General features: G+C 41.5%; 1 protein-coding gene across 2 annotated transcripts; it reads left to right on the plus strand.

Moving 5' to 3' along the window:
- The first annotated feature begins 737 nt into the window (after positions 1–737).
- DYRK2 (dual specificity tyrosine phosphorylation regulated kinase 2) lies at positions 738–15921 on the plus strand. 2 transcript variants are annotated; one of them, XM_039703994.1, is made up of 3 exons: positions 747–1174; positions 1925–2061; positions 10218–15921. In XM_039703994.1, exons 1-3 carry the CDS (start codon positions 1120–1122, stop codon positions 11817–11819), a joined length of 1794 nt encoding a protein of 597 aa, XP_039559928.1. In that variant the 5' UTR covers positions 747–1119; the 3' UTR covers positions 11820–15921. The 2 variants fall into 2 exon arrangements, with proteins under 2 accessions (XP_039559929.1, XP_039559928.1); XM_039703995.1 differs by lacking the exon at positions 1925–2061 and having other exon boundaries at positions 738–1174.
- Positions 15922–19292: the final 3371 nt, after the last annotated feature.

The following is a 19292-nucleotide window of genomic DNA, read 5'->3' on the forward strand; positions in this document are numbered from 1 at the left end:
TTTAGTTGTTTGGGGTTTTTTGTTTGTTTGTTTGGTTGGTTGTTGGGTTGTTTTTTGTTTGTTTGTTTGGTTTTTGTTTTTTGTTTTTGCTTAGACATAGGGAAAGAAGAGATTAATTTTTCCATCTTTTCTGTGGAAAGGGATGAAGGGAGGTCTGTCTATGACCTACCAGCTGTTTCAAAACAAAAACCTGTGAGATCTGTATGGACTTCAAAAAGGGCTGAGCATAGGTAGGACAGTTCACTTCAACGCTGTTCCAAGCGGGGCAAATGCTTAGTCTTCTATTTTTGGCAGTAATGACGTTCGAGCTGACAAACCAGGAATTCAAAGCATTGTACTCCACAAAGCACGTCGTGCAGTTTGGAAAACAAGGCCAATAACGCTCCTCGCACTCTCATTCTAGGCTGAGCCATTTACGCCTCCCGGGCAATCCCAAAAGCTTCTTTTTCCTTTTTTTTTTTCCTTTTTTTAAAGTTTTCACTTAAAAATATGCGTTTCAAGTTATTTATCCCTCGTCCCACGGGGCCACCTTTGTCTCTCCGGTCTGACAGAGGGGTCCCCGCCGCCTGACGAGCCGGCCATCCCGCGGTTCCTCTGTCCCCACACAGGATTCCCACACACGCCGATTGCCCCGCGGGCATCGCCCCCGCCCCTCGCGCACAGGGGCGCTGCCGGCCGGGGGCTGGCCGGGCGGCCGGAGCCGGTCCCGGTCCCGGTCCCGCTCGCCGGCACGCGGCCGGCGGGGCGGGGACTGCCGAGCCTGTGCGCTGTTTGTCCCCGCTCCGCCGCGCGAGGAGGAGGGTCCTGTCCGGCCGCCTGCTGCTGCCCCCTCCTCCGTGCGAGGGGACCGGGGCGACCGGGGCGGGGGCGGGGGAGGTGATGAGCTTGGGCCGGGGGCTGCGGCGGCGGCGCGGCTGCTGCTGCTGCGGCGGGAGGCGACGGCGGGCCGTTGGAGGGTCTGTCCGGCCGGCCCGGGGCCAGGGGGATGCAGCGCAGGACGTGTCTGGGTCTGGGTGTAGCTGATCGGAGAAGAGAGGCAGACGCCGCCCGGAGAGGCCGAGGAGCAGCGGAGGAGAGCCACCCTGACATGCCTTTTCCTCTCCCTCCTCTCCAGCGGCCATGTTAACCAGAAAAGCCTCGGCTAGCGCCGCCGCTGGTTCTGCCTATCTAGCCGGTAAGGAGAGCGAGCGAGGGCCGCCGCGACCGCCGCCGCTGGGCCGGGCTGCGGAGGCCCGGCGGAGGGGGACGGGGGGGCTCGGGGGCCCCGCGGCCGCCGCCGTAGAGGTGCCGTGCGTGTCGAACAATGATCCGCCCTCCCCCCGCGGCAGCCGAGCCCGGGGGGCCGTCGGGGGCTGCGCGCTGGGCTCCGGCGAGCCGCTGTTGAGCGGGGTGGCGAGTTCGCCTCGGGCGACCGGGGCGGGGTGAGTGGGAGGCCGAGAGAAATCACGTAGGGAAACGACCCGAGGAGAACTGGGGAGCGCCGCGAGTGCCGGAGTGGCTGCGTTTGACAAGGGACAGCGGTGCTCGCCGCCGCTTCCCGCGGCAGACTTGCGAACTCCTGGCGGGTCCCCGGCGGCGCCGGGATTTCGCCGGGCCAGACGGCTCGGGGGGAGGCGGGAGGCGCGGGCAGCCGTCCAGCCCCGAGGCGTGCGCGGAGCAGAGCCGGCTCGTTCTCCCGGTTAGGCGCCTGCCGGTGGCGGGTTAATCTCAGATGAAGGGTTTAGCCGGGCGAGCACGGCCCGCCCGCGCTATTAGCCGGCTCGGTGCGTGTGTGCGCCGCGGCGGTGATTAGCTTTTAATGGCTTCTGCCTGAAGCAAGACGGGCGGCGGTGCCGGCCGAGCGCTGGGGCCGCCGCCGCCCCGACGGGCTCGCTGCCCGAGGGGCCGCAGCTGCCCGCCGCGCTCACCCCTCTGCTCTCCGCAGGCAGGGCAGGGGACAGCGGCCGCCCGCTGCCGTCTTCCCCGGGCACCGGAGCCGGGGTCTCCCGGGCAGGAGCTGGGACCGGCCCGCCGTCGCCCCTCGCATTGCCGCCGCTCAGGGCCAGCAACGCTTCCCACACGGTGAGCCGGGCAGGGGAGGGTGTGGACGGGGTGCGGGGAAGGGGCGGCCGGCCCCGGGGTGTCGCGGCGCTGCTCGCCAGGTGTCCCCAGCGGCGGGGCCGGGCGCGCGTGGGCCCCCCGAGGCGCATGGTGCTGGAGCAACGTGCGGTGGGTTTCTGCAGGCTCCCATGAAATGTGCATGCTTGTTGCGAGGCTGGGACCCTGTAACTGCACACATTGCTTTCTCCCTCCCCAGCTCCCCCCCTCCCGCCCTTCAGTCTGGTTTTGTGTCTTATTTTCAGAGACAAATTCGATCTTTCACACTCGCATAGAGATGTTCTAGTGCATACATTTTTTGAGATGAGGTTAGTCCCTGTGATTAAAATGTCGTATGAACTGTGGTGAAAAATGAAGGCTGCTCTCCCCTTCAGATGGCTGATCGGCTCAGGCCGATCGCAATCTTCCCTAGAGATAGCTATCGCTGTGCTCAGGGACAATGATTGGATGAATCTGCCTTTATTGCTGCGGTAGTTTACCTGTAAAGAAATAGCCGCTGATGGCACGAAAAGGGCGTTATTTTCCGGCTCTGTGATATCTCACGTTATCTCCCACTCCTAGTTAATCTACTAGGAATGAAACTTCCCAAGTATGCCACTATATATGGGTAAGAGGAGGTATCTCTGTCCTGAAGGCACGACAGAGTAGAGAGAGGGATCTATATACTGTCATGTTAACACTAAATATCTGAAATTTTTATTGCATACATTTCCTTTTAAATTCTGAAAGATTTCATACTGACCCTGAAAGGCATTGACGGCATACTTTTCATAGAATTAATGAGCTCTTCGTGGATGCTCACATACTGTCTTTGTAAACATATGGCAGAGCTTTAAATGGTAATGTGATTATGGGCTAGTGGAAGGTGAAACTGTGCATTTAGATATTAGTGTTTCAGTGACTTTCCATGTAACTTCAGGGGTAAAATCTTATTCAAATCCATTTATAGCAAAAATTGTCTTAAGTTAAATAAAAAATCAGTATATATATATAGGGTATTCTGGGAAGGAGTGAGGAGTATTCTGCAAATTTAAGGTGGAGCTGCATACTTGAGATCAACTTCATTGTATATTTATGTAGCTAGAGTACACGTCTGAATTGTTTGTTAGTATAAAAGGCCAATTTTCCTCACATTTGTATACCAGTTAAGTGCTGCTTGATTTTAGAGTTGGGGCAACAGCTTAGGGGTTTGTTTAAATAAAATCATAGAAGAAGGAACGTAATGCAAACAGCCTGGGCACCAATCATGCAAGTGCATTTACAGTAGGGCTCACATGTAACAGAGCCCAGACTTAATTTAGGATTTGTGGAAGCATGGTGGTCTAGCTGTTTTTCTGTGACTACTTACTAATTTTGGAAGTAGAGAATTTTGGTATTCTTATACAAAGATTTTGTGTATATATATTATATATAGTGTCTGTGTGTATATGTATGTATGTAAAGATGCAGTATTTATAAAAGCATTCAAGGAGTGTTCAAGTGTTACATTTCTGTGTTCCTAATATCTATACAAGTATGTGATTGTGTGTGTGTGCGCCTATGTTTATATGTAGCATATATATGTGTAGTTATGGAAGCACCCAGGAATGTTCAGGCATTATATGGCGATGGATCATGTCCCTCTAGATTCCGACTGTTTCAAAGTCTGCTGTTCCTTTGTGATAAAGAGCCTACTCTACAGTGGTTTTTTAGCCTTGGGTGCTGTTACAGAAATGTCTCATATTGCCTTTGTAGGTGGTTATTTTGTGGTTTGCTAACATAACTTTTTGTGGTAAGGATCAGATATGACACCACAATGCTGGATTTTAACCTGAAAAAAAAGGGCCGTATCTCTTCTGTAAACTTAGGCCTACTGACCTCAGCTGACACTGACAGATTGAAACCATTGGTTTTGCATCCCACCACTTCTTCCAATCAGACCTGTTTAAAATGGGTCCTTTCAGTTTTCTTAAATTATTTTCCTTCTTGTGTCCATTTGCTTATTCTGTTTTCATCTCTGTTGTATCTATATGGCTTCTGTAATAGCTAAAACCAGAGTATTTCTGTTTGTGTTTCAAACTTTCAGAAGGTGTGGTGTGCTTAAGTGGGTGAACTGCTGGTGTTTATATATAAGTGTGCATAGTATGTATGCTAATTGTGAGAGAAACTGAGGTAGAAGTTATGTTTTGTTTAAGCTGAAGGGTTTTTCTTTTAATGCAGGCAGGGAAGAAGTCAACTACCTGTCATATTTCTTGCTTGTGTGATCCAGCCTCTACTGAAACTGTGGTCTCCTACTGTCAAGTGAAATTTCATTGCTTGGTAGATTATAAATAGCATGGGTAGAAAGAGAGAAGATGATGTTTTACACAAGCTTCCTAAAATGGGACAGAGGTTTTGGTGGCAGTCTTTGCAAGCACAGCAGCCTTTGTTGCTAAGCCGGTGGGGTTGTGTGTTCTACTAGGGAAAGGTTTTGTTTATTTTTTTTTTTAAATGTGCCTTCATCCTAGGCTTATTTGTGTATATTTCCATCCCTGGCTGTCTTTTTTGCCTCGCGGTGGAAAACATGAACCTGTTTCCAACCCCTTGTCCTCTTCATTTTCCTTTCCAAAGTCAGTGCTTTCTCTTTGGAAGCCTTAAGTTCTTGCTGAGATGACTGGAACCTTCTTCCATTCACTCTCTCCTATTTCGTTATGGTGTTCTAACATCCAGTTGACATGCTGCAGTAGGGATTATCTTGCTTGCCTCTGCTCTGCTTGTATAAATCCCAACCTACCTGTGAGTCCCTCTTCCAGACTCATCTCTGTCTTCTGCCTAGCTCTATCTCTGTTCTTTCTTGCTTGGCATGTATTCTGGCATTCTGTACTGTTTCTGTTTCTCTTGCAGTATACAAGTATTAATGTTCTTATCCTCCTGTCTAGTACTGTAAAACAGTCCATTTACAATGCATGATTCAGTGCCCTCCCTCCTTCAAGCCCTTTCTAAGATTTCTGTACAGCAAGCCTATTTTCTTTTGCCACCAGCGTTGAATGTTTACCCGTATACTTTTGTATCATTGTATTAGTCTTGATTTTTTTTAATTTATATTTTTAATCGACTTACATTATAATGGGACAGAGATTCCTGGACTCTGTTAATGCAAAGACTTGGTAGGTCACATGCTGCTAATTTTTGCTCATCATCTGCTTTAAAGCAGGTAAAATCAAAGCAAATATCTTCTCTTTGTGGTGTTTCATGTATTAAATTGCCACAGAAATGCTGTACCATTTGAGTGGAAATAACTACGCAGTCATGATCTAGATTTTACTACATCTCATTTTCTTTGGATGTTTCTTCCTCGATTTAAAATTTGTTTCTGGGGGTAATATGAGGCTGTCTTAGCTTTCCAGGGCTGTGGGGGTCAGCTGTTAAATTTGGGTTCCAGCAGCTGGTGACTGTGGTGCTGTAGGGACTTTTGGGCACATCTCTCACATTTGTATAGTTCACTTAACCCAAGGGGTTCAATTTAGTGTACATTGGCTGTCTTTTTGAATGTAATAAATGCAGAAGTATTTAAACTCACTGCACCCCTAACAGAATTAAAAAATTTAAGAATCAGTATCACTCTTGAGGCATAGTTCAGTCTGTGAAAATATTTGCTATATGAAGTTATGTTTAACTTTTCAAAAAATAAGCTTATATGGACCAGATACAACAACAGCAAAAATCCGAATGGTGTGTTCCTTCTACTACTCTTGTTGAGCCCCAAGTTCAACAAAGGCTTAATCTTTTATGGTGTATAAAACCCATACTCACGATAAAACCATTAGGGATAATCCAGTATTATTATCATTGTACTAATTAGCAAGTATTTTTAGTTCTGAGCAGAGGAATGTTGCTAAATTAGTTTATCAAGGAAAAAGAAGGCCTTTTGTACCTTTGCTCAGGCTTTTGTTTTGTAGTCAACAAAATAGGCAGTGAAGCATGCTGCACCTGATACCATATGCCTCTTGTGTATTTGACACAGTAGGACTGAAACTGGCATGCCCAGAAATGCTGTGAAGAAAGGGGTATATAGTGTAACAATTATTATTTAATTAAGTTACTACTTTAGAACACTGTTTCTCCCTTTGTCCTCATCTGTGTGAAGTAATAACAGATAATGACATCTTATTCCTGTGCAGTATTTCAGCGGGCCATCATGATTGCTCTATTATTAAGATAAATTTTACAAACCTTTTTAGATTTTGATTGACAGCAAAATCTTTTTTCTGTGATTTTGCTCGAAATAAAATTAGAAGATATAGCTGAATCATGTGTCTGTCTTGGATAGTCTTGTAGGATGCTAATAATCATTCCAAGTGACTGATACAAATATGAAATATGATTACATAATATTTTGATGCATTTGGAGGATAAAGTAGAGAAGAGGTATATGCTCCTGTGGGGCTATAAGTAGTCTTGTAAAAGGTCTTGAAACATATCAATGCATTGGGTGAGTGTATTGCAAAGGAATTGTAAATGGATTTGCCACTTTGTTAGCAGGCTGGATTCATTTTTTTGCTGCTTCCCTGTTGTTACAGGTCTGTAGCCTAAGTATAGTAAGTTACTGTTCTACTTCTGTTCCTAAATCCATTTGTGAAGGCAAAAGAAACCCAAATAATACCACCCTCAAATTAAAGTTTTGTTGCTTTTTTATTTATTTATTGATCATAGTTTAGGGCGTAGTTTTGTTTTGTTTTGCTTGGGGTATCTACTTCAAAGATTAGGTGAGTACTTTCAGCATAGTCATTGACTTCCATAAAATGAACATACCAAAGTAAAAGTAAGATCCTAATGGTGATTTTGAAATTATGAGAAACTACTAAGAAAGAAAAGAAACACCACATTGTAACATTTGCTGTTACCTTATTGATGGTGTCTGAAAATTCAGGAAGATGAGTTCAAGCTCACCAGTTATTTCAATATATTTTATAGACTTACAACAGTAGCTTCTTGATTATGTGTGCTACAAAAATATGTAAATCTTAGAAGGTGTGGATGGGTTTGAGCACAAACAACACAATATATAATCAGTAAGCTTTGTAAGTGCATGCAGGTGGTCAGTTGTGTAGGTTGTTGGTTCTGGAATTTAGGGGTCCATCTGCAGAGGCAAAATGGGGGTGTTATAAACCTCTCAGGTATGTGGTTTTGGTGGAAAGGCTGATGGAGCTTTTGTGTACTAAGAAGAGTTTGGTACTGGACTAAGAAGGCTGTAGTCTTTTGTAGCTTGCCAAGCCCATTAGTTGTGGTTCAGGAACTTAGGGTGTTGCTGGTGAAGCCTGTGGAGCTTGTGAGCAGTGCAAGCCTGAGCCTGACTGCAATCTCAGACACCCAAGTAGCCACAAGTAGATAGGCAGAGCAAAGGACTGGTGCAAATCCGGCCCTCATCCAGGTTGGAAATAGATGAGGAAAGTCTGTTTTTGATATGTGCTTTGTGGTTGTGTTCTGTCTGATAGCTTTAAAACTCCTGTTGGGCTTTTTTGAAAGAAGAGTGGGCTCTCTTCTCCTGTGCAGGTTTTGGAATAGAGCCTGTGATAATGTGGTATTTTCTACAAAGAAAACTGGTGCTACTCTCTGCATCTGCATTTGCATTCCCAAGCAGCTGACTGAAACTGGCAAAACCAGTCATTTAGGATTTGGGTTGAAGTTGGAATAATGCTGGTGATTCCATTCTGCTGCTTGAAAAACCATGAATCTGCTCGAAGAAACAGGAAGCAGAGCTACATGGTTTACACTTTAGAATGTGTTCACAAGCGTACTTTTAGAATAAAGAACTTTTTAATCCCTGTCCATCCCTGAGATGGAATATATATATGGGATTTTTTCCAAGCCCTGAAGAACTTCTCAGTACACATACTGAAGGAAGCAGTGCTTAGGAAGGGTGGAAAATAGTTAATTGTGGAAACAGGTGACTTGAGGGGAAAAAAATTTCAAGATGTGAGCTGTGGCAATGAGTACTTGGGTTAAAAAGTTCTTAAAGATTACTTTTGCAGCATTAGTCTTTCTTCTTCATTGTCTACATTAGTATTGCCTACTCCCAGTTTGTCTAGATATATTCTGCTTTTGTTCAATTAGTGTTGGAGAACAATTTTTTGTACCTAGAGATTCCTAGCTTCAGTCTTTGGAATTGTATGTTTACTCTGCTGCTTCATTATGCCTTTCTTGCACAGCTCTCCAGTGCTGCATGTGCTGAACCTATGGCACATCTTACAAACTAGATCTGGTTCTTCTGAAATAGGTGATTTAGCAGTTCTTGGGGCAATTATTTTTTTCTTTGCAGTAACTGCTGTTTATATAACCTTCAGGAAACTGCTGTTGCAGTGTGCTTCAAACTTGACCTGAAGGAATTGCCTGTAGGCATGGGAAGTCCTCTTAATGATTTAATTTCTGGTGCTTTTGAGGCATCAAACTAGGAAGGGAGTTTTTGTTGATTTCCTGTATATCTTCATTGTGCTTAAATGTTACAAACATCTTTGCTCTGAATTGTGATTGTGTGATAGTGCTTTCTATAAGATTGATCAAATTTGATAGTATGAGCCTGAATTTCTCTGCAAACAAACATACACAGTCAAACTGCAGTGATGAATGAACATCAGTCAAAATTTGGCAGAAGCAGTCCCCAAGAGCCCTTGTTCTTACATTATATGAGTTTCAGAGCTGGGAGTTTCAATATACTGTCCAAAGGTGAAGCTGGTGTCCAGCTGGCAAGTCTTTGGGAACAAGTTACTGAATTTACAAAAATACGCTTCTGCCGTATCAGACTGATGCCTTAGCAGAAGCACAAAGTATGCTCGAGTCTGCCTTGCATGTCTGGGTTTTCTCATTAGGGAGCACTTCTGCTGTTGCAGCACAGATTTCATTGCCTCATATCACAGCACACAACTGTCATTTTCTGATTTCATTGCAGCAACCTTAAGTGAACAAGGGATGTGTTATCCTTAGCTGCCTAGAAAAAATACAGTTCAGATGAAAAGTGTTCTCAGCCCTGGCTTGATCATCTGTCTGACAGTATCAGTGAACTTTTCGTTAGTAATTTGACATAAATATTAAGACTGGTGAATCAGCTGGAGAGACAGCAGGGGAATTCTTCCCACATTTGTGTAAGACCAGGCAGAAGACAAACTAATTATCCTCTTCTTGAGAGCAAATGAGGAATTCTAAGGACAGCTATTTTAGTAGCAGGTATGCATATGCTTGTAAATTTCTTGTTTCTTCTTAAAAATAACAGGTTTGGAGCAATAGCTGTTTTCACACTTTGCTGTTTGTTTGCTTGAAAATGCTGAATGCTGCTGTTTATTCCCATGTACACACTGTCAAGAACAAATCTAATTTCTAAAATCTGTTAATGCTTTTTTTTTCTATTCCTATAAAATAAAGTTACCATATGTTCCTCAAGGCAAAGATTTGCTCTCTACTCAAGTCTGCATAAGGCCTCAAATCTCATTTTGGTTAAAAGTTATTGTTAGACATGTTTGGGAAAGTCCTAAAGTCCTTCATTGATTGGAATGTTTTGCTGACTTGTGTCTATCTCAAATGCAAGAAGTAAGTTGCATTCCTCAACTTCAGAAATGTGTGGGTTCTTTTTGTCTTTGTGCATGTCACAACACATTCCTTATTGCTTAAAAATGTATCTGTAACCTTTGATACACAGCAAATTTAGGAACAAATTAAAATCTTGATTTCTAAGAACATGTGATGAGAGCATAAGCCATGTAAGTTCATACAGGCATTGTATGTTATCTTCAGCATCTGTAAAACTGTTACTATTTTTTTATGAAGTCTGATGCCCCTCAAGCATGCATCTTGATGTTACAGGTCTGCTGCCTTGAAGATTCCTTGGAACTATTGTTAGCTTCTCATGGTAGCACGCTTGTGATTGTTGCAGACATTTTGGAGAGTCATGAAAATAGCATTTGAGAAACAAGAATCAGGAAATTTAATAGCATCCAGCAGTGTCACAGTATACATGCTGTATTTTTTAGATTCTCTGTAAACATTTGGCATCTAAGAAGACACTTCATTTTGAGGTGATTTAGGCAGAATGGAGGCTTGCAGAGTGAATGTTGAAGCATGGAGTTCATGTCTTTCTTGTTAACTGAGTATGTATTTCTTTTTAATTTTAGGCTGGAAGCGTTAAGCACACAATGAATGAGCACCTACATGTTGGTAGCCATGGACAAATCCAGGTTCAGCAGCTCTTTGAAGATAATAGTAACAAGAGAACGGTTTTGACAACGCAGCCAAATGGACTTACAACGCTAGGCAAATCTGGATTGCCAGTGGTTCAGGACAGACAGACAGAGAGTGCCCACAGGCGACAAGGGAGCTCTGGCTCTTTAAAATCTACAGAAGGAACAGGGAAGGTGAAAGCCTCTGTTATCACACCAGAGCAAGCAATGAAGCAATACATGCAAAAATTAACAGCTTTTGAGCATCATGAGATTTTTAGCTACCCTGAAATATACTTCTTGGGTCCAAATGCAAAGAAGCGGCAAGGTGTGATTGGTGGTTCAAACAACTGTGGGTATGATGATGACCAAGGGTCTTACATTCAAGTACCCCATGATCATATTGCATACAGGTATGAAGTTCTGAAAGTTATAGGGAAAGGAAGCTTTGGGCAGGTGGTGAAGGCCTACGATCACAAGATGCATCAGCATGTGGCACTAAAAATGGTGAGAAATGAAAAGCGTTTCCACCGCCAAGCTGCGGAAGAAATTAAGATCCTGGAACACCTTCGGAAACAAGATAAGGATAACAACATGAATGTTATTCACATGTTGGAAAACTTCACGTTCCGCAGCCATATCTGCATGACATTTGAGTTGCTGAGCATGAACCTTTATGAATTAATAAAGAAAAACAAGTTTCAGGGCTTTAGCCTGCCTTTGGTTCGGAAGTTTGCCCACTCAATTTTACAGTGCTTGGATGCTTTGCACAAAAACAGAATCATTCACTGTGACCTTAAACCTGAGAACATTCTGTTGAAACAACAGGGTAGAAGTGGTATTAAAGTGATTGATTTTGGCTCAAGTTGTTACGAGCATCAGCGTGTCTACACTTACATTCAGTCACGGTTTTATCGTGCACCCGAAGTCATCCTTGGTGCTCGTTATGGGATGCCCATAGATATGTGGAGCTTGGGCTGTATCCTAGCAGAGCTTCTGACTGGTTATCCACTTTTACCTGGAGAAGATGAAGGAGATCAGCTGGCTTGTATGATTGAACTATTGGGCATGCCTTCTCCAAAACTCTTAGAGGGATCCAAGCGAGCAAAAAACTTTGTGAGCTCTAAGGGTTATCCCCGCTATTGCAGCATCACAACCTTGTCTGATGGCTCTGTAGTACTTAATGGTGGACGCTCTCGGAGGGGAAAACTGCGTGGCCCACCGGAGAGCAGAGAGTGGGGTAACGCATTAAAGGGGTGTGATGACCCCCTCTTCCTTGACTTCTTAAAACAGTGTTTAGACTGGGATCCTGCTGGCCGTATGACACCCAGCCAGGCTTTGCGGCATCCCTGGCTAAGGAGACGGTTGCCAAAACCTCCAACTGGGGAAAAGGCCTCAGCAAAGAGAATTTCAGAGAGTACTGGTGCTATAACTTCAATTTCCAAGTTACCTCCGACTTCAAGCTCAGCTTCAAAACTGAGGACTAATTTGGCACAGATGACAGATGCCAATGGGAATATTCAGCAAAGAACAGTGTTGCCAAAACTCGTTAGCTGAGTTTGAAAAACCCAATGCTGTTAATATGAGAGATACAATGTGGCTGAGCCTTATTTGTATGAAAAATCAGCTCAGTTACGCATTTTTATTTGCTCAATAAATCAATTCATTTGTATCTTTCAGCACTCATTTTAAATGTAATTTTAAATGTTAATTTTGTTTTTATAAAAATACGGGGACAATGCTTTAAGTTTTTATACTTATTTTTTAAAATGTTTGTCTTCTACAGTACAATTAGCCTTACTGTAACTAGTGTGACACAGTAATAAACATCAGTGGCAGGCCACTGGTTACAACATGACTGTCATGCATTGCAGCGTGGTATCAAAGGTATTAACCTTTCTCTTCCATGGTTCATATTAGTTTTAACCTGGGGTAAATTTGAAAGACTACCTTCTGGATTTTATGGGTTTGGTCCGGATTCTGTGCACACTCACATCTATGACTGACTGGACTCCAGGGAGAATACTCAAAGAATACAGTTAAGCACTTGTAAACCTGTAGTTTAAAGTGGAGCCATAGCATGTTCTATTGTCATTTTTCATGTAGTAGCCCAGAGAAAGTCATGGTATCACTAAAGGTACTGTCACCTACTATTTGATTAAAATGAGAATTTAAACATAATGCAAAAAATAACACCGGGGCTAAAATAACTTACTTTGCATACCATGTGGTAGATTGAGAGGAACGGGTGGCCTTGGAAACATGAAAATGGCAATATGTCTGTTTCTCTGAATTTGAAAGTGGCTGAGTAGTTGGCAAAGCAAAATTGTTCTCAACTTTGTTTCAGGTCTGTAATGTTGAGCATTCAAACAGGTTCTCCTTTTTTCTTTTTTGTTTTTTCCCCCCATCTCTTCTGGTTGTTTTTTTTCCTAATGTGCAGCTTGATCTCCTAAAATCACATAGGCAGAAGTGCTCATTCTGTCAGTTTTATACTGTAACTTCCAGACTGTTAAACTACATGGATTTCAAGGTTGCTTTTATTTCCTCTGACAATGTTCGAGCGACTGTGACTTCTGTGGTACATTTACACTTCAGATCAAATCTGCATGTAGGGGCAAACATGATGTTACGACATTGCTTCCTGTAGAGGAGTACTTCACCTTAGACAGCTTAACTGTAGAAAGAAAGATCCTCAGTGGAAAGGTTTTCAGTTGGGAGACACGATCCTAAATAGTTTATAATAAGGGAAAATTATCAAAGGAAAGCTAAGTGCTTGGAATTTGATTTAATCTTTGGCATTTGTAGATGAAAATTAACTCTGAAAGAACAGTTAGAGATATGTGTAGATTTGTTCACATGTGTGTGTGCTAATGCTTGGTTTTTCTTTTTTACTTTTAACTGCATTCATGGAAGAAGGATGGTCTACTAAAGAATAGTATCTAGACCTACGAGAGAGGTATTCACATGTTGTAGCATGTTTTCAACAGGAACAGTTTGAAATCTGAGATCAGTATTTTAATGCGTACAATGGCTGTGGCCTACATTAGATGTATAAAACATATGAAAAGGGAATTTTAAACAAAGTAGAACAATCCATAAGGGTTTATGGATGTTAGAGCAAGACATACTAGAATGGATTGTATTAAACCTCAGTAACTTTACTTATAAACAACATTTATATGCACAGGTTTTACTGAGTTACTTGTACAAATTATGAAAATTACTTAAAGCATGGTCCCCTGAGAGGCCAAGAAAGTTTCCGGTTAAGTTCTCCTTCATATTGGTTAATTTACCATTTACAGTTTAATTTTTGTTTGTTGGTTTGTTTTACTTTTGAATTTAATGTAAGACTGGGGGAGGGATATAAAGAAAAAAATGACAGAATTCTCAGGAAACATATCGCTGAACTTCTTGCCAAAAAGTCAACACCTAAAGAAGCTCCAAAATAATTTCTGAGTAGAGGATGTTATTTGTTGATTGATAAATGTAAAAATTAGACTGTCAATCAACCATTTTTCTTTCTTTTTAAAATAAGAATATTATTTCTTGCCTCTAGTCAAATTAAATTATTTTGTGTTAACTGTTCACAACTTTATACAATATGTGTAAGTGCAATATGTAAACATGTGTGAAATCATGTTAAAAATGAAATATAATACTTCTAAGAAAAGTGGGGTTTAGAATATTAATATCCAGTAAATTATGGTCAGTAAATTCTAAGTCTGGAAAAGAGATATATTAATTTTAATGTAAAATTAACTCTCATGACTGTGGGAATACAGTACTATGTATTTTTCTACAGTAACAAGGAATCTTTACTTCCTCCACCACCTTCTTGACTTTACCACTCCTTTCTACCTTAACTCTTCCTGCAAAAGTTGGAAGTAGGGATGCTGATGTTAAGGGTGAAAGAAGAATCATCTCCCTTGATACTTTTTAAAGCAGACATTGATACATGTTCCTGCCTTTTATGGCAAATTAAGGTGAAAACATTCATGATGTTCATGGGTCATTAATGGGCTACAACCACTAAATTTTCTTTCTCATGTAACCAGTTCTTAATGCCAATAATGCATTTATGATCCACCTTCTTCATAAATGCTACCGGAAACTTAAAGGCCAAACTATAGTGTGAAGAGCTATTTTTTTAACCCAGATACAGTGGAACTTCCTCTATACTAAAGGAGCAGCTACATCAAGGTTTTTAAGTGATGTAGCTGCATTTTATTGTAGCTTATTTATACCTGTAAAAAAAGTGGGGGGGGGAGGGGGGAAGGACGTTGCCTCTTGCTTTGATGTGATTTTATTCTAAGGGCTCTGATAATTAGGCTGATAGAAGTTGGCTTGGAAACAGTGCTTAGCCTCACATGTTACCATTGTCTGGGGATGTCTGAGCTATTTTCAGATTTAGTAACAGCACAGTGTTGTCTTTGGTTGCAGTCTCACTTGGCTCAGTTTCTTGCACCACTGGTGTGTTCATTACCACTTAAATGTTGGAACAAGAGAGTGATGCAAGATGTGTAGATTAAGGATAGAGGATGGATTGTGCCCTTGGTGTTAACAATGTGCCTTTTGTTATAAATGCATCTTGGCCTCTTTAACCCTTGGAATACTGCTTAGTAGGGATGAAATCTATTTTTAAGTGCTATACCTGTCTTAAAACATCCTGTAGATGATCGAGGCCTTAATAGAAACAATAAGGCAATCACACTGCTGGGGTGGAGAGGACACTGTTCTTGTAGTACCGTCTCATTAAGGGGTTAAAGATGGCCCTTCCTCATTGGTTGTACTTTAACATCAAATTGATTTTTTTTTGATAATTTTTTGTTATAGTGACACTAGACAGAAATCAACTGTATTTGTAAAAATTTACCTCAAACTCTTTAGTTTTATAGTGTGATTTAATCCCAGGGCATTTGGTATGAACCAAAGTGCATTCCTTTTATATGTGCCTGGCTCTTATAAAAGTGACCAGGGATTTTTACAATTTGGGTGCAAGGCACTTAAGCCACTTTTAACTTGGTGGGTGGTTTGGAGTTATAAATGACTTCATGGGAATGTTGAAAACACTTAAAAGACATAAGTAGCATCGGGCAATATTAAAATCTTTAAGGAAGGGTATGCATTATTTAATACTCTCCATTTGTTAATTTTTTTTCCATCAGTAATATTTGTGATAAATACAGAAAGAACTCTTTTTACAGTCAGTAAAGATTAGAATATTGCCCATTGTAATGCTATGGTAGCATTTGAATAAAATAACATTTGTGAATTATTGTTTCTAGGGGCTTGTACATCTCTGCTACAAATTGTAATTATTCAGTTCAACTGCTACAATTGCATCTAAGCAGTAGCTTGGGTTTTTATTGGGCAATGACTTAGACACGTGACTGTAATATGCTGCAACTGTGTGTACTGAAAACATGTGAAAAATGATTGAATGTGGACTGTGTATATATTTATGTATAATTTTCTGTGAGATGCTGCTGTTGCCACTTAACATTAAAGATGTTGTAGTGGGTTTTAATCCTAGTGGCCAGTTTTATGATACTGTATGTATTGTACAGCTGATGACAGGAGTTAAGACTGTTCTAGTGAATATTTGTTACATTTTATTGTTGTGGCCAGAGATCATTTCAGAATAAAATTTTATGTCCTACTTTGATTCTGTCCACTGTACTTTGGGTTTTTTTGTAATCATAAAGAGAGCCCTTGGAATGCTGACATTTCTTAAATGTGGAAAGGCCTTCTCCTAGCCTGCTTGGTCAGTGGCAGCAGTGCCTTTGTCCCTGAGCTTTCTTGCTGGTATCTGTATATAGAAATCCCCCATTGCTGGAGGATGACTCTTCTTCTGCTTTATGTGTCTTGACAGCCTTGAATATTGCCCAAAGGCTGCTTTTGCCCTGTGGTTTCTGAAGTTCTTCTCAGGACTTAGAAAGTAATGTGTTGTATTTTTATTTGCCCCCTATTAGAGAGAAAAGATCGTTGGCAGGAATTTTGTGGACATGGCTGTTCTAACTTTTTTTAGCTGATTTTGAAAGATTTTTTAAAATAACAGTAGGTCTGATTTTACAAGAAATACTTGATTGAGACAGGTACAGTGTGTATTCTTTTTCTTAAATCTGCTTTAAAAAGACACAGATTTCTGCACTAATGTTTGTGTCAGACTGAGTTTTCAGAGCTTGTCAGACTTTGTGAAGTCCCAGGATAATGAGAACACACTAAGCAGGCTGGACTGAGCTAAGTTCTGTTCATGAATACATCCAGAGGAATTTCACCATTTAGGGCAGAGCTGCCTTGTAGATGATTTGCAACATTCTCTACTTGGTAATGTCCAAGTGCGCCTGCACCCAGAGCAGTTTCTCTGAAAAGCTTTCTGGTTTGGGTGAGCCCAGGCTGAAATCAAGGGATTTTAATTGGACTTTTTTAGTGTTTCCTATTCAGCATAGTTGGAAGATTTTAGAGCACAATATTAAGTATAGATAGATACAGTTTACAGCCCCAAAGAGCAGTGAGCCAAAAATTGCATCTTTGTGGCCTATTTGTGTGTGATTATATTCTTCTGGGGACAAAGGCCTTTCTTTGGTTTTAGTTAAACTTTTTAATTGACAGAAGTTTAAGTAATTCACTCAGGCTCTCTAATACTCTTGCCAATTTTTGCACTCTTTTGTCGCCTTTATTTTCTCATTTGAAGAAGAGACAGGGCCATCTCACTTCATTTCAGTTGTCTGGAAGTTGGCTTTTGGCCTGTGCCATTCACTGAGACTCCCAGGAGCTGGTGGGGAATTTTTGTTGCCTTCTGCCAGCACTTCCTTCCTAGTCTTTAAGAGCTCAGATCCCTCCCTAAAATGGAACCCTTGGAAGCCCACCCTGAATGACAGTCTGTAGTTGCTGTTATCTCCACAGTGATTCTTTTTGTGAAAAATCTGTCTACCTTTGGATATCAGCTGTGCATCTCTTGTTTTTAGAGAAAACTCAGTAAAGAATGCAAGAAGTGTAATGATCATCAGGTACCGTGTTGTTCACTTACAGATGCTGTTGCTTCTCTTCAAAATGCCGTCTTGTCCCAGTTTTTAAAGATCTGCTTATTGAAAGATCCAGCAGGAATTTTACCCTTGCTCAAGACTTAAGAAAAAGCTACTATGGAATGTGTCTGTATAGGGCTGCCCTATGGTCAGGAGTTGGTATGGAGAGGGAAAAAAGGCACTGGTAAGACAAATAGGGCCAAGTTTTGGGTAAGCATAATCTTTCTGGGGTTCTGTGGAGGTTTAAGAATTTCAGCAGTATCAGTTTGAGAAAGGGGAAATCTTAAATGCTTCTCAGTGTCTTAAACAATTGATAAATTATTAATTCAGTGGAAAAACATAATTTTGAAAGCCTGTCATTTAAACTCTATGCTAATAATTAAAGGATAGCATTAAAGAATATTTTATGTGACTAGAACTTTATAAACATTATTATACATTTCTTTTCAAAATGTGATTTATAGTGCTGTTACACTGCTAGCATAATCTTATGTTTTATATTTTATTGTTCCTGAGAGGAAGAAGATTCCTTGTCTTTTTCTCAAGTGCGTGGTACTGGACATCTCTCAGCCATCAGATCTGCTTTATCAGAGTTCAAGTGGCATTGGTAGAACTGGTTTGTGTTCCTTTGCAGAAGTCTTCTGTCACTCCTGGAACTGGGGTTTCTCTGTGTCCTTTTCCCTCTTTGATTGTGTCTGCTGTTTGCTTGCTTGTTCATTTGTTTGTTTTTAAGAAGTGCTTTCCAGCCTCTGGCTGTGGTGAGTCTTGGATCTCTGCCAACTATCAAACACATCGGGACAGGGAATAACTGCAAACTGTTCTTTAGCTTTTTCCCAACAATAAACGGAAAGAAAGCTCAGTACCAAACCCCTGAGACAGGGAAAGCACGTTCACCTCCAGCTGCTGGATCCACACCGGCTGTTAATCTTGTTGTTTAATTTCTGCATGAAGTTTGGTGGAAATGCCAGGTGCTGCAGAATGAAATGGCTGTGTCCATCACTTTGAGGGGGAAAATAAGACTATAGTGGAAGGTCATGACATCTTTTTTGGGAATATCAGGAATAGAGATGGATTTAGGGAAGGTTTTGTTGAGAAATTCTTGTACTGGAAACTGCGTAACACCTTGGGAAGTGGCAGTGCAGTGTTCCTACTAACAGAGTGAGAACTGTTTGCTCTGTTCTGCAGACTGTTTTTTTTACTATGGTTTGGTTATCTGCATGCTGCATGTAGCTATGCATACCTTAGGTACCTAAAGATATTGCCTGGAGCAGCTGTGAACAGTGAAATATTATTTCATCACTAACATGGGCACTGGGAAATCCAAAGGTTCTCATTCAGAGGCAAGACCCTCTGACCCGACATCGCAGCACCCAAAATCCATTTAAGACTAAATGCAAAATCCATTTGTCTAAATGCAAGCATTGCTGTGAACTGTTAAACCGTGATTGAACACAGAATGGCAGAGAAATGTCCATGAAGCAGAAAAGCAATTGGCAATTGTTTTATAATGACTTTTGAGCAGGTTTCAAGTATCATAATGATTAATTTAAGACTACCTCTTTAATTTAATAAGTGGTCTAAATAAAGACATAATAATACTAACTTTTATTTCAGCTTCAATGCGGCAGTATAAATTCCACATTTAATTATTTTTTCCCCAACTGTGGGGTCTTGCAGACACTACAAATATGCTTTCCTCAAACCATCTAGGTATAGACATCTACTCTAATATCAGCTCCTGATGGATAAGCAGCACTCAAGTAATGTGTGTGTATACAAAGTATATGTATAGGTATGCATGTGCGTGCACATATATGACTCTGAAAAACAAACCCAGAAATTCTGCAGGCATTCTTTGTACTGCTTTACAAAAAAAAAAGAAAAGAAAAGAAAAAAAAAAGTAGCTTTGTTTTCCCTTTGTCTCTTTGAAGTTTCAGTGTAAGTAATTTTTGCATTACATACACATCAAAGCCATTTCTCACTGCTGTACTCATTTCACCAGTGC

Source organism: Passer montanus, unplaced genomic scaffold (genome assembly GCF_014805655.1).
Source record: "Passer montanus isolate IOZ18808 unplaced genomic scaffold, ASM1480565v1 scaffold17, whole genome shotgun sequence".
NCBI lineage: Eukaryota > Metazoa > Chordata > Aves > Passeriformes > Passeridae > Passer > Passer montanus.